The sequence below is a fragment of the Daldinia loculata genome (genome assembly GCF_022478755.1).
Source record: "Daldinia loculata strain CBS 113971 unplaced genomic scaffold F4817scaffold_14, whole genome shotgun sequence".
NCBI classification, from domain to species: domain Eukaryota; kingdom Fungi; phylum Ascomycota; class Sordariomycetes; order Xylariales; family Hypoxylaceae; genus Daldinia; species Daldinia loculata.
In genome coordinates this window covers 19,845-44,972 of record NW_026054868.1, presented here as the reverse complement: position 1 = coordinate 44,972, position 25,128 = coordinate 19,845, and the positions used below count along the sequence as shown (strand labels likewise).

General features: G+C 45.4%; 8 protein-coding genes across 8 annotated transcripts; 4 read left to right on the top strand and 4 right to left on the bottom strand.

Annotated features, from left to right (window-relative positions):
* Positions 1-5: 5 nt before the first annotated feature.
* On the top strand, positions 6-1,872 carry F4817DRAFT_363995 (cytochrome P450 oxidoreductase; the record flags this gene model as incomplete). The annotated part of the gene is made up of 6 exons (XM_049306698.1): positions 6-231; positions 290-486; positions 539-907; positions 973-1,094; positions 1,149-1,641; positions 1,705-1,872. 6 exons carry the CDS (start codon positions 6-8, stop codon positions 1,870-1,872), a joined length of 1,575 nt encoding a protein of 524 aa, XP_049160641.1.
* Positions 1,873-2,723: 851 nt separating this feature from the next.
* Positions 2,724-4,993, bottom strand: F4817DRAFT_332312 (uncharacterized protein). Its single transcript, XM_049302633.1, has 7 exons — positions 4,566-4,993; positions 4,433-4,489; positions 4,343-4,389; positions 4,092-4,279; positions 3,407-4,041; positions 3,184-3,315; positions 2,724-3,135 (listed from the first exon to the last, which is right to left on the bottom strand). The coding sequence occupies exons 1-7, from the start codon at positions 4,668-4,670 to the stop codon at positions 2,941-2,943; spliced, it is 1,359 nt and encodes a 452-aa protein (XP_049160640.1). The 5' UTR covers positions 4,671-4,993; the 3' UTR covers positions 2,724-2,940.
* A 1,070-nt stretch (positions 4,994-6,063) lies between these two features.
* Positions 6,064-7,882, bottom strand: F4817DRAFT_314198 (kinase-like protein; the record flags this gene model as incomplete). The annotated part of the gene is made up of 2 exons (XM_049300365.1): positions 6,064-7,032; positions 7,085-7,882. The coding sequence occupies 2 exons, from the start codon at positions 7,880-7,882 to the stop codon at positions 6,064-6,066; spliced, it is 1,767 nt and encodes a 588-aa protein (XP_049160639.1).
* Positions 7,883-10,010: 2,128 nt separating this feature from the next.
* On the bottom strand, positions 10,011-11,504 carry F4817DRAFT_332291 (cytochrome b-c1 complex subunit 8). The gene is made up of 5 exons (XM_049302632.1): positions 11,144-11,504; positions 11,015-11,046; positions 10,767-10,947; positions 10,394-10,707; positions 10,011-10,304 (listed from the first exon to the last, which is right to left on the bottom strand). The coding sequence occupies exons 1-4, from the start codon at positions 11,197-11,199 to the stop codon at positions 10,656-10,658; spliced, it is 321 nt and encodes a 106-aa protein (XP_049160638.1). The 5' UTR covers positions 11,200-11,504; the 3' UTR covers positions 10,011-10,304; positions 10,394-10,655.
* Positions 11,505-12,245: 741 nt separating this feature from the next.
* On the top strand, positions 12,246-13,025 carry F4817DRAFT_314197 (uncharacterized protein; the record flags this gene model as incomplete). The annotated part of the gene is made up of 1 exon (XM_049300364.1): positions 12,246-13,025. The coding sequence occupies one exon, from the start codon at positions 12,246-12,248 to the stop codon at positions 13,023-13,025; it is 780 nt and encodes a 259-aa protein (XP_049160637.1).
* Positions 13,026-13,499: 474 nt separating this feature from the next.
* On the top strand, positions 13,500-15,679 carry F4817DRAFT_47494 (uncharacterized protein). The gene is made up of 3 exons (XM_049307520.1): positions 13,500-14,153; positions 14,213-14,550; positions 14,603-15,679. The coding sequence occupies exons 1-3, from the start codon at positions 13,974-13,976 to the stop codon at positions 15,252-15,254; spliced, it is 1,170 nt and encodes a 389-aa protein (XP_049160636.1). The 5' UTR covers positions 13,500-13,973; the 3' UTR covers positions 15,255-15,679.
* A 425-nt stretch (positions 15,680-16,104) lies between these two features.
* F4817DRAFT_314195 (uncharacterized protein) lies at positions 16,105-17,137 on the top strand (the record flags this gene model as incomplete). Its single annotated transcript, XM_049300363.1, has 2 exons — positions 16,105-16,860; positions 17,012-17,137. 2 exons carry the CDS (start codon positions 16,105-16,107, stop codon positions 17,135-17,137), a joined length of 882 nt encoding a protein of 293 aa, XP_049160635.1.
* Positions 17,005-20,167, bottom strand: F4817DRAFT_363987 (glycoside hydrolase family 55 protein; the record flags this gene model as incomplete). Its single annotated transcript, XM_049306697.1, has 9 exons — positions 17,005-17,605; positions 17,680-17,873; positions 17,926-18,049; positions 18,101-18,662; positions 18,716-19,212; positions 19,276-19,386; positions 19,436-19,814; positions 19,887-20,035; positions 20,089-20,167. 9 exons carry the CDS (start codon positions 20,165-20,167, stop codon positions 17,406-17,408), a joined length of 2,295 nt encoding a protein of 764 aa, XP_049160634.1. The 3' UTR covers positions 17,005-17,405.
* Between the last annotated feature and the right edge of the window lie 4,961 nt (positions 20,168-25,128).

The window sequence follows — 25,128 nt, the reverse complement described above, 5'->3', positions numbered from 1 at the left end:
CAAAGATGGCTCTCGCTAACTTATTCGCGCACATCGCTTTTTCATACCTTCTCTTTATTTTATGCCTCGTCGTCAAGATCGAATTTTTGATCCGGGTTGTACGGAAACAGAAGCCAAGTATATCTCGAGTACCGGGACCACGACTAGCACGATGGTCGCGATTGTGGATTGCAAAAGCGCTCTCGTCTGGAAGATCTCATGAGATATGGTCCGAAGTAAATGCGAAATTTGGTTAGTAGCTTGATTCCTATTGCAAACCAAATAGCATCTAACAGTTACTACCATTAAGGTCCCGTTGCCCGGATTGGTCCTAATCATGTCGTCACCGACGACCCTGAAATAACCCGTCGTATCCTCGCGGCCAGATCAGGATACGTGCGTGGGCCTTGGTTCGATTCCTTCCGTACCGACCCCCAAGTCCCAAACATCGTCTCCGAGCGCGATGTCAAGAAACACGGCCAGATACGTGCCAAAATGGCACCGAGCGTAAGGACCTATGAGTATTACGAAACCCTTACACTACTAATATACCATATAGTTCACCAATACATCTGTTGCAGCAATGGAGCCCGTTGTGGACCAGTTGGTGCTTGGCTGGATAAACTCGCTACGGAAGCGCTTTACTGTACCAGATCAAGTGCCGTGCGATATTGGCGAGAAGATTCAGTTTCTAACCGTCGATGTCATCACCAAAATCTGTCTGGGAGATGAGATTGGGTGCGTTAAGAATGACCGTGACATGCATCAACTCCTCGAGATAGTGGAAACTGGTAACTGGTTTTGCCAGTATTTTTCAGTCTTCCTAGAGTTAAATACACTCTTTTTCCAGTTAACCAGGATCCCTTATTTGAGGAAATTTCTTTTTCCTACGCCTTGCGATCGCACCGGCATCGGTCGTCTTATGGGGGTGAGGTCTACTTCTTATATTAGGTACTCAACAGGCTACGGGCATAACTAACCTGATATTCATAGATAATTCATGAGGTCGTGGAAAATCGCGTCAAAGAAGGACATAAGACAAGTGACGTCGTTAGTTCACTATTAACGCGGGGAATGCCAAAGGATCAGATAGATTCCGAACTCACCGTTGCACTGTAAGTATATCCTTATATCTCTCCCATATAACATTCTATTGACAATCATATTAGCGTGGCCGGCTCCGATACCACATCTACCTCGGTACAGAGCATTCTCTTAAGCATTATAGCTAGCCCACAGGTTTACAAGACTCTATGTGCTGAGATCCGTGGGGCTGTAGCAGGTGGACGGGTTTCCGACCCCATTCAAGACGCTGAAGCTAAGCAGCTTGTGTACCTACAAGCTTGCGTCTTAGAAGGCCTACGGAAATTTCCTCCTCTAAGCCAGCTACGCGAGCGCGTCGTTCCGCCTGGGGGAGATATGGTTGGCTGTTTTCACCTCCCGGAGGGTACGTTTGTTGGTTTGAATATGTGGGGTGTGCAGCTTAACAAGGCCGTCTATGGAGATAACGCTGAGCTCTATTATCCGGAGCGTTGGCTGATAGATGATGTTGACAAGCTTCACGCCATGCATCAGACTCACTCACTGGTATTTGGGCATGGCTCAACCAAATGTTTAGGCATGTCCGTAGCCATGATGGAAATCACAAAAGTCATATTCGAAGTAAGTTCTAGTCTATACCGTTGGCATAAAAGACCGGGACCATACTAACTTCGATTCCCTAAGCTCCTCAGGAATTTCGATATCACTATTGCCAATCCCCATAAACCATGGTCCAGTATATGCTACGGAATCTTCTTCCAGAAAGACTTCCACGTTCGCCTTACTCCAATCAACTATACCAACCCCCCAACCTATGAGCATGCCATAAAATCCGAAGTATCCCTTCCCTGAATATAAGCTTACCGATCTCTCTGAATTCCCGAGTTATGATGGTTTGATTCAACGAATTACCTTAGAATTAAATTCTCGTAACACTATTTTACCCATCAAGTTCTCATTGTTTTTCTTTCCACCACTTCACCCCTGCTAGATATACGATATGGTTGCTACAAAACTACAATAACAAATCATTCCACCTTTTGGAGACATTGTGCTGTTTCTCGTGTACGATGCTTTATTTTTGTGGCGATGTATCTTTTCACCTTTCAGTTGCCAGAAGTACAAAGATACGCGGTGAATAGGATACCTACTTTCCGACATAGTCCCTGGTGACCTAGATTGTATATTGATCAAGATCCCCTTCCGTAAATTAAGCAGCCATCCGTCATACATGTCATATGCAGAATAATATAGTACAGTGCGTTGGCCTAATGCCTCGCACTATATCCGTCGTTATCTTTCTAGTATGCTGTAGTTAATATAACCGGACTTCGGAAATTCTTATCATGTTTGCACGGACTTACACAGGAGAGGTTGGCGGCCATGTCTTATGCTGTAAAGAATTCTTATCTTAAGATGTCAAAGAAAACGGAATGTCTCAATAAGCTCAAGGGCGGCAAGGTCAAAAAGCCCCGATGTGGCTGCCGAAATCTGCAGCAGAAGAAGTAAAACAATAAGGAGGCTTATAGAAATGCCATCTACCTACGGAAACTTGCAGATTAATCTACTTATTACGTGTCTCTTATATGGAATCCTTGCCATAGTGTTCGACGCGACTATCATCAGGACCGCAGTGCCAAGGTCTACAATCAAGTTTACCTTGCCTGATGAGGCTTCAAGTGAGCGAGTCGATTATGCGCATGGGCCATATTGAATTGAACTGATTATCGTAGATACTCGTGCCACGCACGGATTAACGTAGAATGGATCCAAGCCCCGCCCCCTATCCAAGCCCACGATCCTTAGTACCTGATTGCAACGAGGGTTACCCAATGTTAGACCACCTTAAGCACCTAAGTAAGTAGGCAGTCATGGAGACACGATCTGAATTACACCTTTCACAACTCGAATAAGGAATGTTCAAGCTATTTTCGCCACCTCAGTTGCTTCATGATGTTCCTTCGTATGTGAACCACCCCGAGTTAGCCACCACCATAACCCAAGTGTTAAGATAGTAAGGCCACCTCCAATAGCTATGTATACCCAAAAGTAAAACGTCAGTACGGACTGTCCCTCGGCAGCCCCCCAGTTGAAGACGCCCATGGAGAAAATAGACTTAAGATATTAGCCCCTTACTATGTTCGTGTTGAAGATTACACTCACAGCAACCGACGTCAATGGAAGATATATCATAGTCATTAGAGCAATTGAACGCATCTGTGCGTTATCACGCTTCGTTTCGATAGATATGCGGGTGTTAGCAAAGGTTTGATGTCTTGCGACATGGCCTGATGCCTGTTCATTAGTCGCAGTTAGCTTTATGACAGCTACTCGAATAGCCGCTCTAAAAATTTTGTGACCGTCCATGGGGCGTAGGTCACCTTACCATCTGCGTCGTGAAGTTCAACCCATCGAGAACCATCTGGCATTCGTCAAGCTTCTCATCATACTCAGACTTGATCTCCAATAAGCGTTCGCGAATCCGGGTCTCAATATCTGAAGACATCAAAGATCCATCAAGTTGAACTCTGTCTTTCTTCCCGAGGTCTGGTTTTCTACGGGATTTCCACTTTCTTCTTGTAATCGCAAATATGGCCTCAAGCTCATGGGTGTGCTTGCACATGTCTGATATTTGCCGTTTTACCTTTCGAATTCCCTTTGCCAATTCGCTAGTGTCGCTGTATAGGCTTAGTAGCTCATCGGTACTTTCCCCGTCTTTATTTAAAATACTTTCAAGATCCCTAGAAGTACAGCAGAGTGCCTCTATGCTCGCCACGAATGGATCAAGAACTGACTCCACTTGCTCCACAAGACGGTTGCGGTCGAGTTCAATGAGTATACCAGGAGTCAGCATTGGGTGATATATAGCGTCGCCAGCTTCTCCTAGACGCCTCTCAATATCAGACGACTGCTCATCATTGCACCCATAGAAGACTGATAGGTTAAGCTTCTTGTGGCTTAAATATGTCGAGGATAGAGCAATATCATCTGGCCATGCCGAACTCATTCTCGCGGTATATACTTAAAGAATCAGTATTCTCCATTCAATTACTTAGGGACAGATTGAATACCTATTCTGTTGCCTCCAGTCTTCCCTTTGTGAAGATGCGTACGGGAAAAATACGTAATTTCCCGGCGAATGGCTCTAACTATCGAGCGGTGGATGTGAAATATTTTGGTGAGTTGACTGAACCCATACCTGGAGACTGGGAGGTATGATGGAAACGAGTGATTTGAGTCGCTGCAACGACTAAAGATGCTAGCATCTATGTGAGTGGGTACTATTCGAGCTATATTTATGTGTTCTCCTAAAAAGGCTTACATGGCGAACGTTCCATACTCATAGGCACAAGGAATTAACATCTGATTCTAAACAATGTAAGCTAGATAATATACTAAGCTGGCTACAAACCTGTTCGATCCATTCCTTCAAGTCTTCAGCGGATTCAATGTTCCAGCATACTAGTCCCTAATAGTAGGTTAGGTAACTTAAGATAGGTGGCAAATATAACGGGACTAAGAATTTGCCCAGAAGTTTTGTATACCTGGTCTGATTGTAGTTTCCTGACGATCTTGAATTGGCTTGGCTTATACTTGAAATTACCAAAGTCGTTATCGTTAAAGCATGCTTCTCCATTCGTCCAATCCATATTATCTGTCGTAAGGCTATGGCTTGCGGGATATTAATGCCTTAGTACTACACTCGAAAAGGAAATATTCGATCAACCGGGAACCGAGCGTAATGAGGAAGCAAAGAAATACACATTGAAGTAGGACTGTTCCTGGCTCCCCAATATTCCAGCTGGAATCCTTGTTTCTTAGTGTGGCCAACGTTACTAAGAGCCTCATAATAACTACGGCTATTGAGCGGCAGTTATACAATTCGTCAGATTCTAATGCATTGATATCAGCAACCTGTAAGCTGCATTTGTTAATTTGTTGGTTAGCTGATGCGATGTCGCATGAAACTTCCTCACTGTCGTGGAGTAGTAAATGTCCAATAGTTTCCATTTAGCATACTTAAATCAAGCCACGAAAGTAACCCCTCACTAGAATGATGCCCAAAAAGAAAAGGTGCATTACAATTCGGGGTAGTATCAAAGTACCGGCATTTTCCCTAGTAGTAATTTGAGGATTAGAGCCTCAATAAGAAAATAAAAAGGGGTTAAAAAGGTAGGAAGGAAAGTTCATATGACAAGAAAAAGGTCAAATCATTTTCTATAGTTATTGAAACTTTACGTACCTAAATTAAGTATGACCTTAATCATGCCTGCTAAAGCCCGTACGAACAAATCCAAATATCCACAAGGCTGGGTCCAATCAGTTTTAAGATGTAAATACAATGATGGCGGAGAAATCATAAAAGGCCTAAACGAAATTCTGGGCGAGGGAGGATATATCCTCAAAGTGAGTATCTTATAAGTACCTACCTATTCAATACAATACTAAAACTAACCACGTGAAGCACCGTGCTGGTAGATGGGTTGTCTGGGCACCCAGGAAGCTAACCAATGTACCTACCTCCTATACAAGAAAGAGAATCCATTTTGGAAGAACATTCTAATTTTTCAAGGGAGATGAAACTGAACTGGAAAAAGTTGCACACGTACATTATTGAGCTTAGTATTGTTAATAAGACCAAGACGTTCCTGCTAAGACGGGCCTCGACATTCCTAAGACAGACCCAGCAATACACCCCAGTCGATTGAACGTTACAAAACATGAGGATGGATAGGTGCTGTACAACTCATAACATAAACCCCAAAGTCATACATAGGAACTTATTCCTCGAGGGGCAATTAAAAGTACAGTAATTCTCATGAAATTCTATTTGGTATTCTAATAGCGTCGCCTGATTTATCCTCTCTGACTGAAAACTCCTAATAGACGGTTCTAAATCATCGCCACCAACACCAACTTGTAGTTTTGTGAATACTGCCAACCAGTCCTATGCATCACCCACTCGGCGGCCATCCTTTATCCGTTATAGTACCATAAGCAAAGACTATATGTAGAAACCCATTAGGTAGTAGTGAGGTGCTTTCACTGTCTTTTCTTTCCCCGAGGTATATGTTTATCCATGAGATAACTGTCTTTTTGGCATTTTTTTGAGAGCCTCTCGAGGTTTCGAGCAACATCAATCGCAGTCCGTCGCTTATCCAGCTCGATACACAGCATATCCCTCTCAATCAACGTAAGGAAATCGTGTAAGTACGAAGAGCATCTTGGATTGCCACGAAGCTCGTGAATCCACAATTTAACACTCGGTTTTAGTTCCGCCGAGGTACCTCCAGCAGTCGTTCGGTAGAATTTATCCTCGTTAAACGTTGGAAATTTCTTATCCGTTTCTCCTCGGCGGCTGGGGAAATCCTCTTGTACCGCTTCGTATCCCGAAATGTAACATGTAATAAATTCCAAGTATGTACATCCAAGAGCCCATATGTCGGATTTCCTAGATATTTTTGCTCCTGTAATGTCGAACTCTGGGGCCTGATATGTCAGTGTCTTCTTGATTTTGCTCGCTGTCTGGGCAGATATCGACACGGCGCGGTGGAATCTCATTAAGCCGAAGTCAGAAAGGGCTAAACGCCATCCTGAAAATTCTTTGGTACCCGGCTTGGAAAACCAAAGGATATTGGCTGCTTTTATGTCGCCATGGCGGCCATATATGGGATAGTCTTCCTCCTTATGCGGATCTTGATCTTTATGTAGCATTGAAAGCGCATTCGCAATTCCAAGGCATTGCTCAGCCATCCAACGCACTATCCCTATTCTGTCAGAAGGCATGTTGAACTGGGTTCGCCAGAAAAACCGTAGGTCGCCGTTGGCTTTTGGAAATAGTAGGTAGTACTTTCCTGCCTCATCCTCTTTTTGGATTGTTGCTAACAGCGGCATCAAGTGCTTGTTAATGCCGTAGTTGTATTTTCTAAGAGCATCAACCTCTAATTTGAAATCGCTATGACTTGAAGATTTCAAGCGCTTGAGAGCGAACCAATGTGAACTGTCGCTATACTTTTTATGATTTAGCATACGACTCATATATATATGCTTCCAGACTACTTACAGGCTCATTTTGGAAGTTGTAATGTGATGGGTGTAGTTTCACTATGAATACGTCGCTGAATCCTCCGCGGAAAACTACATTTTGAACGTCCGGATCTAATGACTCCTCGTCATCTGATAGCCTCTTTTTCTCGGTAATGGGCAATACGTCCGAGGATTCCAGGATGTAGTGAGGGATGATGTTGTCTGGTCGGCCAAAGAAGGGTGCGAGAACCCACCATTGATAGGTAGCGAAATTGTCCAAGTTTCCTTGCCTCCAATCCCGTCGGTCTTGAAAAAGAGAATTCAATTTTTCTTCGCTGAGTTTACAGTTGCGATATTCCTGCACAACTGTGATCCTATCCTTCTTTCTCTCTACCCTGTGTAGAGGAAGGTAAGAGTCATCGACATGCTGGTCAAGAAACCTGCCGATGCACTTAGGCTTTTCGCACAACACTAAAATGGCGAATATTCTGATGAATGAATTTTCACATTTATCGGGGTGGTTTGGACAGATTCTTTTCGACCACTCAGAAACCTCAGCTTGGGAAGCTTCATCGTCCCGCAAACTCTGTTCAACATATCTGCGGTTCCGAGCCAGTTCAAGCTTGTCAAAAGGTATGAAGTAGGTGCCGTTCTTGTCAGTCTCTATTCTGCTATTCCACAATTCTTCCCGTAAGCCTTCCGATATCTTTGAATCAGTAGTTGCGCCCTCTTGAGATTTCCGAAACTTCTGCCGAAGTCTGTTGCCACGGTCGACACAATCCTTATGTTCGCTTGCATGGTCTTTTGCGGATTGCCCGTTGTAAACTTTAGCCATCTGTATTTTTATGTAACATTAGAGTGCCATCATCATTATTAAAAGAATTTCATAAAATAACTAGCTTACGTTGAGCATAAACCTTTGCTTGTATGTTGTACTGAAATAGGAAGCACGGAGTTGAGTTTCAATTGTATATAAGAAAATGATATATTGATTGTTTATAGTATTATTACAAGAGTTGTTTGAGATTGGTGGGACGGGATTATATGTGCACACGGGTTTTAATATGCTTTCTTACTGGCCTTCTAAGAATATTTATATCTATATAAACTTATAGAGGGCCGCAAAGAGGCAACCGAAAGTTTGACTTGTATACCTATATTAATAAGGCAATACTTAAGATGTAGGCAACAACCTCCCCGTCATTCGCCGTATGCATTAAAGGAGATACCGAAGCCCCCAGCCTTACGTCGCTTTAGTGGTCAAACCAAAATGGTCCGACTCAGGTTTTTCCATGGGCACTGCCGGGCGCTGAGGGTGGTTCCATCTCCGTTATAAGAAGGCGTGTTCGACGGTTTTTCCCCTGATCAAAGTCGGCTTCTGGCGCCGACGCTAACCAGGTAGAGTAATGCTATAGGCAGGAGGGGGGGTGGAATGCATAGGCAGGAAGTGGATGATCTCTCATGTCAGGCGAAACTCTAGCTCTGTCTCTTTAAGAGGTACTCTAGACGTCTAAAGCGCCATAGATGCGCCTGCTGTAGCTACCTAGCCATAGCAAACCAATAGACGTTAACGTTCTCATCATCATCATCATCATCATCATCATCATTACGTCGCTTTAGCTCTTATTTTTTCAATCGCAATCTTTTCGGTGAGCTAGAGGGGTTTGAAAGTGCAAGGCAGTTTCAACCCGTCTGCGCGGATACGTAGCTCATATGGCAAAATTACCTTATCCTAAGGTTTATACTCTCCATATACTGAAATGGAGAGTTGATCGCCTTAAACCCCCTTAACTTTTTCTGGTGATAAGGACAAGGTTAAGCTGTCATTGTCGAATGTACATTATGGATTCCGTGTTCTGCTAGGTCCGAGAAATACCACTCACATTAATAATGAATGAGGGAAATAATTATTTGTAATACTACACACCACAATTATTCCATATGTCAAGGCATTCTTTAGCGGATATATTCAATCCTGCGCCATGCCACAAAGATCCACCACCTTTTTGGTATGTTTTGCGAGCAAGGAGGGGGTCCTTTCAGCTAAAGTGAGAAGGAAAGTCATCCCTAATCCATATGTATCTCTGTTTGATGCTACCTAGCTCATCTCTTATCAAGGCACGGCAATAAAGACGTGTTACACAACATGAATTATTTATATGCCATGGAACCTCATAGCTGGCATACTTTACTAACAGAGGAAAGTACGCGAGAATTAAACCAATAACAATAAAAGGAAATAATTCGCGCGGCGTCGGCCACAATCAACTTATGGGGCTAGGCTTTATTACGGGTAAGGCTGACTCGAGATATAGGTAAGTAAAAACCTTGAAAGCCTACCTACATGTAGGTAAGAGGCGGCTTAGCAAATCATAAAGGCAATGCTACCAATAGCTAGGTGAACATATGCATCTTTGATTCCGAGTTCCACTAGGGTTAGGTTACGCCAGCCATTCAAAATGGCGGATACATCGCCTCATTGCCAAAATTCAAACTATATATATTGACTCGCAAGATCACCCTACATTAAAAGATAATTTCTCTCGATTAAGCACCATTTGTTCTATCCTTACCAACTATTCGATTTATCCGTGTTCATCATTAATTTCATTAAGAAATGGGTTCCCTTACATCTCAATTAGCCACTCTGTCGGAATCAAAGCACACTCGACAACTTTGCGAAGACTCATTTAAAGGGCAACGTCATGCGTCATGTTTGACGGAATACAGGATACCTGGTTATCTGATAAATCCAGAAAATCTCATCAAAGTACTACAAGATAGATTTAACGGCAATTACAAGGTTAAGGTAACCTGTCGAATTGTCTCCTCTTTTTGACAGTTATGCTTACATAGCGAGAAGCTCAGGAACGATAATTATTTCATATCTACTCCTGCAAAGCTTACCCAGGTGAGACATAATTTACAAGGCGGTTAAAAGAAAGCATTCGATCTAACTAATTAGCACGAGCTGGTTTCATGTTACTAAGCTTCCGAGGTTATGCATCATTTACCGAATATACCTGATCTTATACCAATGCAAATGTTATTCTGTCGACAATATAAGAGGAACTAAACGATCAACGCCAACGAAATCTTATTTTCCGGTGCACTTATCGAATTTATTAGAACAGCAGTTGTCACAGACCCAGCCCTTCGAGGTGATGTCATTGCGTTACCTTCAAATTTACAGCCTTAATAAACAAGCTGTTACATACACTTAGATCTTTAGCACATATATGACTGGTCGTACATGGTACGTGATAGAAGTGCTCTCGCGAGGTAGAGCAAAACGCATAGAAATCGACTATAGGGTTAAGTATGAGATATACTAATCAGTATTAGGAGTACCACTTGGTTACTTTAAGTTGTTATTTCTTTTATTTATTTATAACACGTCTAGCCTAGTAAGCCACTTTATTATCATCACACTTTAGATACTTAATTTGCCACTTAACGAGCCGTACTACTTAGCTAAATTGTGGTAACCAATTTCTAGCAAGATAACTAAGGTTCAGATGGTGGATTTGTTACAGAATATAGGTACTACCAGCAACTGCCTGATGTAGACAATGAGGCTTGTAGAGATGAGGATCATAGCTTATGCTTTAACTACCGGCAAACTCAGCCCTTCCAGCCTTACTATTAAGGTATTCGTTTCTACAGTCTCAATGTTACCATGTGTATTCATTGTGGGTTTTCCTCTTTTGATTACATACCGTCTAATAGCCCAATCCATGGCGTAATAGGCACCGAGAAGCGGTGGTGCCCAGTACAGAACCTGTGCGCTGAACCGACGCCAAGTGTTGAACACAGCGTCGTGGGCAGCACCAGCAAAGATGTTCTGGCGATTTGGACTAAGACCGTATGTGATTATGCCCCTCTGGGGTATGATACAGCCTAGATATACGGGTCAGGTTAACTTAGCTCTAGATAAGTTGGGTTAATTATATGGGCTGAACTGTACCAAGATTTCCCCATTTGTCTTTGTTTAGATAGCTATATAAATTGAACTATAGTCAGTAAGGCTGGCTTCCGTTGAAAAGTTGTAGGATAGTCAATGGTAAAAAGTAGTTTGATATGTCCCCCGACTTACTGGTTATATTTGCCGATAGGCACGTCGTCACTTCGAAGTATCTGCGATGGACGCATCACGTCGGATCAGGAATAGTCTCACGCGATGTATCTTTATTACGAAGTCGGGCACGGGATTGGTGTTGATGCAAAATCAAAACTAGGAAATGGTGATGTTTTTCTGATTTAATTTTGAACCAGCTAATAAATACAACACTGAGAGATTTGGCAAGTGACGTACTCTTAGTATCTATCTTTAATGAGGAGTCGGGATTACGGATATAAGTGTCATGCCATCGGCAGTAGCAGAGAGTATGTATGTATGCAGACTGCTTACATTGTGGGGGGCCGGCACCAACCCGAAACGTTAATTAGAATCCCGTCACGATCGCATCACCCATTTACACAGCTACAGAACCTTATATGAGAGATTTGGGAATGTTGCTGTCATGATCACATGACATGTGGGGTAACCACATGTACATAAATACTAGATCCTCCTCTAAGTAACTTAACCAATACAACATCAATCATAACAATGTGACAGTTGCTCTTGGTAAAATCGCATTACCCTCTAGTGAGGCTTAGCTTGAGCTATCTTTTCGACTATGCCCGATTCATTACCTACAGCCCTTGTATTCCGTATCCTTCCACAGTTACATATTATCTCACCTTGCTTAAGCTAAATATATTCTTTCCGCCTTGCCCAGTACAACACTATCATGCATATTCAGTTCAGCCCGGTTTCATTAACTCTGCCAATAGTAAGAAAGGTTCAACTCAAAGACCTTGTCTAAACCAGAATAATAGCACAACGTGTGGCGAAGCCTATATCTTTACCACTGTTAGGTACAACGGCTATATACGGGATTGCTACCTATTCTGACTATGGAAATATCTACATAGTGTCAGGATGTTGGTTCACTGTAGAATTAACTGTGTGGGGTTGCAAATGCGGGCGAAGCTTTAAAAATTACCTAAGTACCTATGTATCTAGGTAGACATGTACTTCGTACCCAAACGGCACATGAATGGAGCTTGAAGTCTTCCATGCAAAAAAAAAAAAAAGTTTAATTTCAACCCGTCAAAAATTCATATTATTATCACCAGACCAACCAAATCCCATGGAACCAGATACCGCGGGGTTCTTTGAAGAACCAGCCGACTATTATCCCCCATCACCGCCCCCAACATTTCAGGTTTATACACTACAGTCAGGGGAGACCATCACACTTCATCTTGTAGGCCATAGCCCCTTGGAAGCCCACCATCTGTGGAATGGCAGTCGCATTATATCTAAATATTTCGAGTCCCATGTATCGGAAGTCCGAGGCCGGACTGTGCTCGAGCTCGGAGCCGGAGCCGGGCTACCTAGCATAGTGAGCGCTATCCTGGGGGCCGAAAAGGTCGTGGTCACCGATTACCCCGATCCGGATCTGGTTGTCAACATGAAGAAAAATGTCCTAGGCTGTGAAATTATACCTATAGCAAACGGTCATGCCGATAACTCTCCAATAGTTGTAGACGGCTACGTCTGGGGAGCTGATGCGACTCATCTACTATCGCATCTGGAGTCAGTCAAGAGGGACAAATTTGATGTACTTATCTTGGCCGACCTACTATTCAGACACTCTGAACACGGAAACATGATTTCGTCGATCGAGGCAACCATGAGCCGGAAGAAAACCAGCACTGCCTTCGTCTGCTTCACAAGTTACCGGCCCTGGCTGCAGCACAAGGATCTCGCATTCTTCGACCTTGCGCGGGAGAGGGGGTTCATAGTTGAGAAATTACTCGAGGAGAAAATGGACAAGGCTATGTTTGAAGATGATCCAGGCGACGAGGACGTTCGGAAGACAGTTACAGGCTTCACGTTACGCTGGCCGGACGAAAAGTGCATATAGGGTACATCGGGCGCAGCCGGTCTGATGCTATTTTTTTTTTTTTCATCAAGACCTTCCGGTATCTCTCCGGATCGTATTCAAATGGTGAGAGGTGTGGGCTGCATCTCGTCTGACACGCAGTTGCGTGCTGCCCCTGCTCATCTGACTCATACCAATCGTCCATACAAACCTCACGAAAGCAATCAAGAAACAATGAGGTAAACATCACGATCTATTCTCCAAAAAACGTGTGACCCGAAACGAAAGAGCACTCAGCATTGCAGATCCTGCTGTGGTGGGTGTAAAAGTTATATCAGGGCTGTGATGCTGCCTGCTTCAATTGGATAAAAGAGACTGCGAAGACACTTAACCTCTTCATTCATAGTGTCTGTGTGCCTTGTTCTTCTTCCGCCTCCTTTGGGTAGCGCTGGGTGGATCTACAAGGCGGTGCATGCAAGTGTTGATTGTTTTGGCTGCAGGCCAACCACATTTAGCTATTCTGGTGTTGGTTTTCAGTCAGCTTTCATGCTGGTCCCAGGTTTTTCGTATGGCTTTTATTAGTTGCGTAATTCAGTGCGATTAAATATGGTGTCAAAAACCTGCGAGATTCCGGCATGATTACTACTTGCAGTTGCGATATCGCCAAGTATTGAGATACAGTCTGGAAGAGTAAAGGTAATAGCAAGCTATTCCGGAAATAACTAACGTCCAGTGGCGATCAGCTAAGTATGGAAATATTGGCTGGGCTGCATACTGTGCGGGTTGCAGTTACAGTAAGGCATAGCCTCATTTCGATTACCGACAATAATCGAACCAAAATACCAGACCTTCATATCTGGATACGTCTTCCCACATCTTGAAACGTAATTTGGATTCATATCTTCCGTTCCTACGGAGGAGCACTGACCTTGTCGGATCCGTGTCAATTGAAAACTTGTCGGCAATACCTAGCCCCTATCATAAACTACTATGGAATGGCTGTCGTCAAAGTGGGCACCGAGATGGACTGTATCGAAATGGCTTCTCTTTGCCAGGCTATTACAGGTGTCGGGTACTCTCATAACTGCTGTAATGAACGGGTTTCTTCTTGTATACATCCACGATAATCGACTCGGCCTTGCGACAAGCATGTTTTGTCTAGAGATGATGGTTCGTATTGCCTCCTTAGCCATTTGCTTTCAACCATCGAGGAACTTACCAGTGTTTAGATTTGTGTCGCACTTATCTACTCTGGCATTGTACTATTGATGCAGCACTCTGGTAGCCGACAGAGAAGATCTAGCACGATATTGTCTACCATATTCATCGCTGGCGACGTGGTATTCAATGGAATCATGATCGCTATCATAACAGTGCTCTCTCGCACAGGACTTCCAACAGATTGCCATGGGTTAACTCGAGACGATAAGGAAAAGAACGACGCCCCCAACAACCCGCCTCCAGGGTATGATACGATAAGATTTGGCGATGGAGAAAATATAAAAGGCCTACTTGATAGATACTGTTCCCTAGAACAAAGTTTCTATTTTATCACCGCAGCACTAATGTACGAGACTCACGGTCCCCTCGTGTATTCATCCATCTACTAATAAGGGCAGATTTACTTACATGCTGACGACAACGTTGGGAGTATTACGCATTTTTGAACAGCGTTGGAATCACGGCCAGAAAGATCGCCTATTTACGTCGGTAGATGATATGCACCAACTTGATCACATAAGATCGAATATTCAAAGCCCTAATCCCGAGAGAGGCCCAGATAATGCGGCGCCGTCTAGCGAAGGGATCTATACGCCGACCGCTAGGGCTATCCCGACAATACAAACCCACAACTTCGGGTCTTCAGGCGAACTACACGAGGATCGCGTATTCAACGAGCAAAGGAGGACACTGCCACTTCCTGTCTCGCCCGTTTCCGTCGCTTCCCGAATATCTCAAGTGTCTCCCATTTCACCAGTTATACGCCAGCATGGAATATTCCATACGGCATCCCAGGACGTGCCGGACACGTCCATGGGCAGTTCAATGATGGGAAATTCTTCGGACCTCGCAGCTGAGGCCATGGTAACAGACGGGTATCGGTATAGAGTTCAACCAGAAATACCGTCACTGCCTGCCTATTCTCCAAGTCAGTCAAGGGGACAGTTTATGGATGGGCATGGCGATGAGTCGAACGAGATACGTTTGAGTGACTATGTCAAGGGCGAAACGCGGGCGCAAAACATGAAGGACTCGGGACTGGACATGTAGGGACATGTCTTGGTGTGTACGTTTTATATCTGGCGGTATATGGGATATGTTGACGGATGGCGGTCTATTCTTTTCCATTCCATGAGCGACGGCGCAGGAGGATCAGTCTATTCTCGATTTAGCGAAAAGTTTTTGTGTTGATACAGTAAATATACTCGGTTTGACTTCTATCTAACATAGCTAATTCAACAAACACCCTATGGAAATATAACTAGTAGATAGGTTAGACATCCATTCTAATATTGTATGACTTGATGTCTTCACTCTAGATACATCGTCGCTGTTTGTGTTCGTTCGTTCTATTCCCCACTTAGCTACCCCAAGCCAGGGAAGCTCGGAATCATACCGACGGAGCGCAACGTTGTATCATAGTGGAGGCGAAGAGATTCTTTGACGATTCAACCCCGCAATACAATGAGATCATCTCCACCACCGCTATCCCAACCCTGCCTTACGGCCTTACCAGCTTAGGTACCTCTTATCACCAGACCATCCATTCTTCCGGGGAAAGATCTGCGTTTTTACTCCAACTCGTCGATCACGTAGCCTCATTCTAGCAGCTAACTATAAGGGGGGGGGGCATTTACTCGGTTCTATCGCGGGCCGGACCATACGCTTCAGCTAACCTACCCAAAGCAGTAGCCAAGTCTCCGAGCCGCTGCCACGAGAACATACAGTCGTCCATTCAAGGCTCAGCCTAGGGGACTGTTACTCAAGGCGACGTTACGCAAGTATATTTAGAAGGTCACACTTGGAGCTGCCAGTGCGCAGCGCAGCGCAGAGCTAGGTAAATTATCCAAAAGCACGAGGGCCTCGGTCTGCACACCCCATACATTCGCAGCCGTCCACGATGCCCACCTCGACGCTACGCTCTCAGCTGGACAAGGACGGATTCGTAGTTCTAAGGTCGATCCTCAGCGCGGAACAGGTCTCGCAGCAGCGCGCCGCCGCAGAACGCACGAGGGAGCTCGCGCTCCAGGGGTCCTGGCCACACGTGCGCACGGTCGGGAAGCAGTTCCCGCCGTGGCCATGGAGTCCTGGGGTCGGGATCTGGGGGGTCCAGCACCTGCTAAACCCAGGATTACCCGACGCTCCAACTTTCACCGCGAGCTACTTTGGCGACGAGGTTCTAGGCGTAGCCAAGGAGCTACTTGGCCCATGCTCAGACGACGAGCTAGTCATGGAGCTGTACAATCTGCTCGTGCGGCCCTCAGACGGCACGGACTACGAGTTACGCTGGCACCGCGACGATATTCCCGCTGAGGCCAGTGCCCAGGAGGAAATCAATCGCCTGAGGGAGCCCGCTTGGCATGCTCAGTGGAATCTGGCGCTGTGCGATGGCGACGAGAGTTTGATTGTGGTGCCTGGGTCGCACGCACGGGCTAGGACCGAGCGAGAGCGTGCTGCGGGTCCTTTTGAGCCGGATATGCCGGAGCAATTAGTCGTGAAGCTTGATGCCGGTGATGTCGTGTTTTATAATAATAATATACTGCATCGAGGACGGTATGATGGTAGTCGCGAGCGCTTGAGTCTGCATGGGTCTGTTGGACATATTGCTGGGGGTAAATTGAGGGCTAGGAATGTGTTGCAGCATGCTGTTGGTAGCGTGAGTGTTTATTCTTCATTTTTATGTCCAACTACCCCTTTTGCCTTTCTTCTTTTTTTTTCTTGTTGAAGAGTAGCCTATTGTCCCCTTTCCTCATCTATATAGAATTTCAAATTGGTGAAGAGTAAGATACTAACCGCAGATGCTGCAGTGGGTAGATAAATGTGACTTTAGCAATCTGAACGAGAAGCAAAAGGCGAGGGCAGAGGGAATGCGAGCACGATTGGTCAAATTAGGAAGCGAAAGCGGCGATGTGGGATATTCCCTAGATGGATGATGGCTCGAGCGTTTATTCCCAGCAAGCCTCCCAAATGCCAATTCAGGTCTAACTAAATTCACCTACTATATACATGAAGATACCTAATTTCAATAATTCAAAGGATATACAGCGAAACATATGCAAACCAGCCCACGCAACCTATGATATATCCCGCAGATATCAATTTGCATCTGACATAACCTGGATGTCCATGTGGGAATAGAACCATTTCGCTCCCTGGCGAAGCGCCTCTAGCGCGAGATGGTTGTTCACATTGACTCGGCTTCTAACCGGTCCTGAACAGCATGATATTCGCCGGGAACACATTCACGTTGTCTTCCCACTTCGCTAAACTCTGTCCATCACGATCAATCATGCTGAGAGAGCCGATTGTGTTGAGGGCGTAGATGTTAACGTTGCTAGTCGAGCCTTCGAGCGAGACGATTCGCGACTGGCAGTTTTCGCCTGCCTCTACGGTAGAGCAATCTAGAGAGGCACGAAGTTAGTATCTAGATTCTTCTCGCCGTTAAGGAGAATGGGAAAGTTGGGTCTGGACTTACCAGTGCTGTAGTTGTTGAAGAATGAATAGTGGCCGGCACCGTAGATGAAAATATCTGACGAGTCGACGATTCGCAGACCCCATGCATTGGCGCAGTTTCCTTCAACACCATTGCATGTTGCCGCAAAGTCGGGGTCGCTAAGAGCTTGGACTACGGGGAAAGGCTTGGTAGCATCCGGTGTGGGCTGATAGTATCTTGAAAAGGTGTGAGTATTGGTAATTAAAAAAAGGCTAGGATTTAACTTACGGGGTCTCGGTCTGGAGCATGCTAGCGAAGATGTTCTTCGTCCCAACAAATTGGTAGTTGTAAAGGTTGTTGTGCTCAACAGCGGTACCGACGAGCCAGAAGTTTCCGACGGTCGATTCGATGACTATGATCCGTTAGTGATCTATGAGAACCAGAAAGGGCAAATAATTCTTACGGAGACCCCTGCCGGAGTAGACGGTAATTTGTGTGTTGGTGGCGTCTTCAATATCGTGGTCAGCTGCCCACAGCCATGTGTTCTCCATGTATAGGTTAGAGGCCTTTGATGTAATGTGCATCATCATGTACGCGCCGATACATTTCTCGTCGATGGTGCTGGAGCCGGGCTGCTTAAGACACTGTGCGACTTGGAAGTCCGAGCCAGTAAATCCGCCGACTCTTGCGTGGACATCCCACATGCCACTCGGAGTATCCGCTGAGGCTAGGTTCCACTCAATAAGAATAGCTCCGGGAGTAGGTCCTTGGTTTCCTACGACAAAGTCCGAGAACTCTACTTGTCCAGCATCGCCTGACTGAGCACCGACTTGTAGGAGAGGCTTCGGGTTATTCATATCACCGAAGGTTGCGCCGCTAGCTACGATGATAGGGTAGCCTTCTCCGACAATCTTTGAACCAGCCGGGATGCTCAGGGTTGAAGTAACCTTGTAAATACCATGGTCAAGGAAGAGAACCTTTCCACCGGAAGCTGCGCTGTTAATGGCGGACTGTAGCGCTGCGGTCTTTTACTTTGTTAATAAATCACCAATATTATCGAGACGAAGGGCAGACTTACATCATCAGTCGTAGAATCACCCTTTGCTCCGGAGCTTCGGGCGCTCACGATATCGGATGCAGCAAGGTTCTCATACTGAGGCTTTGATCGAGAGTAGTAGGCATTGTCAACCACGAGGGAAGCAGGCCTCTTGTTAGGGGTGATGGTTGCTTGGAATGCGTTGGGTCCGTCGGGCGTGTATTGATGTCCCTGGCCCCATGCTTCAATTGTCGTGGAACCTCCTGCAAGTAAAGTGCCACTCGGGCCCTGAACCGCGACAGGGACATTCTGGAGGTTAAGATTCTCCAAGATGATACTTGCCGCTGTGTCCGGCTTAGCGCCAGATTGGAATGCCGTCGTGATACCGACCGGGGTGTCCTTGAAAGTACTGTCGATGACTGTAATAGAGCCAGTCGTAAGCGCATCAGAGCCACCAGCTGTGATATCAATTCCCTTTTGGCAGTTGTTGATCTGCAGTCCAATGTAGGTCCAACCCCAGTTCCATAGTTGGATGATGGCTATAGGTCAATAGTCAATATATGAATCTTCCACATGTCCTACGTGTAGTGTAATGGGCGTACCTGTTTGGCAGTTGTTAAATACCAGATTCCTCATGGTGTATTGCTGGTTGCCTATGGATGCTCCTGTTGCGCCTCCATTGAACGTCAAGTCACTCATGAAACCTCCGGAGCCTACAAATGTCAGTCCAAAGCTAGGGTAAATAGAGTATGCAAAGCCTACCGCTCTCAATGAAAAGTCCGACGTGAACGACACTGGGGTCCGTAGGCATGTTGAACTCGACATTAATAAGACTAGTTGCTTGCGAAGTTGGCCAATGGATACCAGTTGCTGCAGTTGCCGGCGCAATACCGGTGGTATCAAAAACAAAATTGCGGATTTGACGGTAAAAGACGTTCGTCGAAACCCAGTTTAAGTTCTCGCCATAGTAAGGGTTGCCGTCGATCAGACCAAAGCCTTGGAAGTCGGCACTACCTTTGATCACGGGTCGATTGGTCGGGTCACCAACCATCTGAGTAAAGTACGGGGGGACAATGGACTTGGAGATTATATAGGTTCCTGATGGGAAGTAAACGACTGCCGGGGTCGTGGTAGTAGAAGCCTAGGGGTATCAAAATGTCAGTACTCTTAACATATTCAGTAGAAGTGTACCATCCTGCCGAATATCACTTACACATCCTTGCAAGCACCTGTTGTCGGGCGTGTTCATGGCCGCCGTGATGGCAGCAGTGTCATCTGTCGTTCCATCACCTTTGGCGCCGAAGTCTTTTACATTACGGAACACCGTATAGCCATCACCTCCAAAAGGTGCAACGCCCTGGTCTGTTCGAATGTTAATTAAAGCTTCATCTAAGAGATACCAAGAGAACTCTTACGAGTTATATCCTCAAGCCAGTAAGCATTTACGGTAGCGGCGAGGCCGATTGCAGCCGAAAAGAATGTTTGGAACCGCATATTGCAAGCTGAGTGATGAAGACACGAACAGCAAGATGCATACAGATCCCAAGTTGGGACGGATATGAAGAGAACTTATAAGAGAAAAGAAAAGAAACGTAGTGTTGGGTGTCGTCACAAGTTAGATTACCACAGCTGGCTGGGTCATGCATCGATGATAAGTAGCAGGGTTGGAGCCTCAAGGTAACGTGAACTACCAAGTGACTGAAGATCTTATGTAGTATGGAGGGAAATCAAAGACATGAGATAGTCGAAAGCTAGAGCAAGACCCCTTGACCATTTGCGAACTCCATGTTGAACAAGCAAACTTAGGTTGATTCGACCGAGCGCAACAGCCACGCGCAAGGTTGCAGACTAGCGAAAGGGGTTTGACCACTCAACTACTCGAATAGAGTATATTGAGCACCTGCTTGTTAAACTCTACCAAGACACAACATTCCTGGAGGAAACGATCCAGCGAAGTAGCATTGTGGAGACGAAGGTCACAAAGATCTAAAACTAGGTACGGAGGTAGGCTTCGACTAGCATATGGACCTCTGTCAAAGTATAAGGTAGTGGAGCTGTATGCATCGAAGGTCATCCTTTCATTGCGGCAGCTCTCAGGACTAGCAGAGCTAGAACACGCTCAGGGTCAGGCATTACCGCGGCCTTGAAGCCTCCTACTATAAACGGAATCGTCCATTCAGGTACCATGCAAGATGTGATAGGTAGGATGAAGGACCCGACAGGAGATTGGATGCCGCTGGCCATCCTAAATTAGTTGGAGTGTTCCATGTAAAGGTGGTTGTTTCAAGCATGTGACGTTGGAGCCGCGAGACATTCGAGGCCACATGTAAGTCATCGACTTAGACTGGGGGCTATCTGGGGGCCATCTGACACAGCTTCGCGCTACGAATCCGCAGCCCTGGAATTTTAGGAATAGCCACTATCGGATGATAGTTTTTTTTTCCTTCATTGTCCTGTCGTAACACTTGGAGATGGATGGGTCCCAACACTCGAATTTTAGGCCCAATCCACAAGAAGTCTAACCCTTCTTGACTCAACATCTAAAAGATTTCTCGTCCGTGCATGGCAAAGCTTAGGTTACTGCTGCGTTGCATTGCATTTGTTCATGGCAGAGCGGTGCCCCTGGCGCTAAACTTTTTCAATCTAATTTCGGTGGCAATGGAGAGCTAGCAATAGTATTCAATGCTATTAACTAGGAGAGAAAAGGGAAAGAAGATGGATAGTTGGAGCTGGTTGGATTCTAACTTGAAATCCAGGGGACGGCCCGATTGGGTTTCGATCAATCTAAATAACGTCAAATAATGGAAGGTGGTGAATCGGCCAAACCTGGGGGAGGCCGGGGGTTTTCCAAGGTTCTATGCTTAAAATATCCTTGGGATGTTTCAAAACATGACTTAAGAACCTAGGCAGGACGCGCTACCTGATAGGATACAGTAATCGATCATTAAGGATACTGTGCTTAATGCACTGTACATCTTTCTCTTCATCCGACCTAAGCTTGTTCATCATTTCCTCGTTAACACACCGTCACCATTTCTGATTCGTCTAGTGGTAAATTATCATGTAGGCTGGTAGGTAGTGTAGATGTATGGATCGGTCCATTTCCGATATCTCCAAAGAATTGCTTATGTTACCTAGCCCAATTATAAAGCCACGCGGCCGCCACTTACGTAGATCTATGGCTGAAAGTTTACTTTATTTACACTTACACTTACATACTCGGTATCACTGTTAAACCATCCCCCAACATGTATTCAAAGGAAAATCATGCTGTGCAAACTTTGCGCGAACATGTCATTACCAATACACAAACTTAGACCAAATTATATATTCGTATTAAATAGTCGCTGCTCCTCGGACCCCTTCTACCCTAACCTATAAGGATCGAACTCCCGCACGTCCCTCTCCCTCCCTCTTCCTCAGACTCGAGTTACTGCAAATGAAGCTTTCCCCTCTTCTAAGAGCTGGAATTAAGCTTCATCTTCATTTCCATCAAGAGTCTTGGCGATAAGGCTTGAATTATCCGCCCCCCAAGATCATCTGCCGACGTTTCCTTGCGCTCACTTTCCTGCTCCGCTTCGATGTATCTACCTACCTAACCTAGTGACCAAGGAGATAATTCTTCAATATCGGGACCCTAAGCTATTGCATCGAACTACGCAACCTCTGTTCCCTTTTAGCCTGCCTATAGAGTCGTTGGGATGTTATCATGGGATCTTGTCATGAGGGCTTTTGGTGCACCCCGTCCGGATCTGCCAAGGAGTGAGTAGTGGTAGGAATATTTCAACCATTGACGGCGGCGATGGCTTCAATTATGGAGCTTTGCCGGGTCATAGCTTAGTTTCTCCAACACTTCTAACTTCAATCCCGGATCTCAATTTGTGATTATCCGTCCAAGGACAGCGCTTTGAGGCCCACCATCTCTGATCCCGCCGATGATTACTGCTGCGGTGGGACCTTGGCGCTGCGGTTCTTGGTCTGCATGTTTTGATGAAATCCGGGGTTCGCTAACTGGTGGGTGTCGCGGTATCTGAGAAGGGCATTATATGGAGTCTCCGGAACTAGCCAGTCCACCACCTAAAGAGCGGTTATATTTGCGAACTAGGCAAGTCGCGAGACTAAGTTAGTCACGGCATCACATCATACTAGACATGAGGTAAGTAGTAAATTCTCATAGTCGGATAAGGTAAGTCGTGTTGGTAGAGGTAGGTACCTAGGTAAATTTACTTTTAGCGAGGTCATATCTCGTTACACGGACCAGGGCTTGGGTACCTAAGAGGTACCTACAGGCTACCAGTGCATGTTAGATTGTGGCTTCTATTATACGTACTCCGCATTCGATATTGTCACTCCCCAGTTCCCCAACTTTCAACTTAACTCCACATATTCGGGTAATTTGCAATTCTTTGATTACGATCATACCAAGTTACGGGCGAAAGCAATTCGAAAAATTTACAAACCCACGCCGTCTCCCATTTATAGATCACAAGGATGGCGTTTTGGGAACATAGCACGTGAAATTAGTAGGTGTCATATATAATTTGCTGGTTAAAAATAAGACCTTGACGCTTCGGAGTTTACCGACTTGTTTTTCTTACGTGAAGTATCTACCGTATCAGAGCACCAGAATAGATCTGTCCCGAATCGCTTCCTTAGATCCACATAGCACCCATCTACTGTAGTGCCCGCTGTCTCCATACATACTTCCCATCGTCGTCAATATTCCCCTCTTTGCCTAGCCGGCCGGCAAAGCAATCTATAGCAAGGTCAGGCCTCGCCGATCACTACCACAAGGAGTCCCGGTTGAGGAGAAGATCAACGCTATCCGAATTCAAGAGGCCATTTGTCTTGATTTAAGTTCCAAGTGGCGCGCCTTGGGCTTAAAAAGGCGTTACTCGTGCAGCCGTGTTACCTATGCACCATCTTATATTTATTTACTACTACTACTACTACTATTACTACGAAGATATGACCCATCTAACAGGGCTACGAATAACGAACACCCGTTGTAATAAAACGGAGCCTGATAGGAACAACTCCTTCCCCTGTCCTTCTCTTTTCTCTTTCGTTTCCACCCCCTCCTCTCATCTTGAACACTTTACTCCAATCCCACCAATCACGACTCCGCTAAAAGCCTTAGTGTTGTTTCCCACGATCTTGTTTATTGTTGACGTAAGATTTCAATTGCATCCCCCAATATGTAACTAAGCTTAAAGCTAACTATCTTTTGAAGGCCCAATAGCAACGATTGACCCGCCTAGCTTCGGGGTTAGATATGATACGAGTTGGTGGACAATAACTATCCTAAAAAAGTAGCAATATTGTAACCTATACGCAGCAGTAAGTTACCTCTCATCTATGTCATCTTCAGCTGATTGGCTACCCCCGCCCCCCACACTTTCCCACGCATTCTGGCATATAGAGCTAGTTTCTCCAATGCGGAGACTGTACCGAGGGGTGCTATGGACGAATATGGGGTTAACTGACAGGGCACCCCGTCCCCAGTCTCCGCGGGTTTGTTAGCAAGGCTTGTTTATGTCTGGGGGCGGGGAATGCACCTCAAAAAAATCTGACGCTGCTTCTATCCACCAAATCACAAGCCTTGCGTACGTTTGTTACCCTTCTTACATGTACCTTACCAAGTGATGCATCTCGCTTTTTATAGGCGTAATATGCGTACCTACATGAGGTGTCTTGCATCAACAATGAATGAGGAGTAGGCACATGTTGGTAAGACGAATTCTCCTCGCAGTAACAGAGTCTTTCTCCATCAGCTTAACAATCCCTGGTACAGCATTAAACAGATGGATGAGTAGAATAGGGGCTTAACACAGACACGGTTGTACATCTATCAGGTAAGTAACGTAAGAAAATAAAGGAAGAGAGTCACATATGTCACATATATGTAAGTTGGAGTCGGTGTAAGTAAAGTCTATCATTTCTGACCTGGCGCCACTTTTCTCTATTATTTCCTATGGCAGGTTCGGGTTTCACTCGCAGGGAGGCCGGCGGCTACCCCGTTACTACAGGTGTTTCCTTCACTAAAAAATTAAGTTACAACCTAATGATTTCCCCCATCTCCGCATCCTCCTCTCCGTCCCCCTCCTTACAATTCTCCTCCTCACAATCCTCCTCCTCACTCCTCATCATACACATAACAATTTAGCACGACCCCGAATTCAACCATCGCCAATACTGTTACCTTATCCATCTCATCCAAGTTCACCACATTGTTCGCCCATCTCATTCGTTTCTTCTCCTAACCCATTAACTACCTAGTCTTATTACAAATGTGTCTTCCCGCCGCTTGGGCATTATAATCCCCAATTCAATCTCGACCGTAGAATTTCAAAATACATCACATACTTAATCATCTCACCTTCTCCGCGCCACCATCGTCGACCAATAAGCCTACCAGTAGCAGTTTTCCTCGCCGTCGGTTAATTATCCCAGGC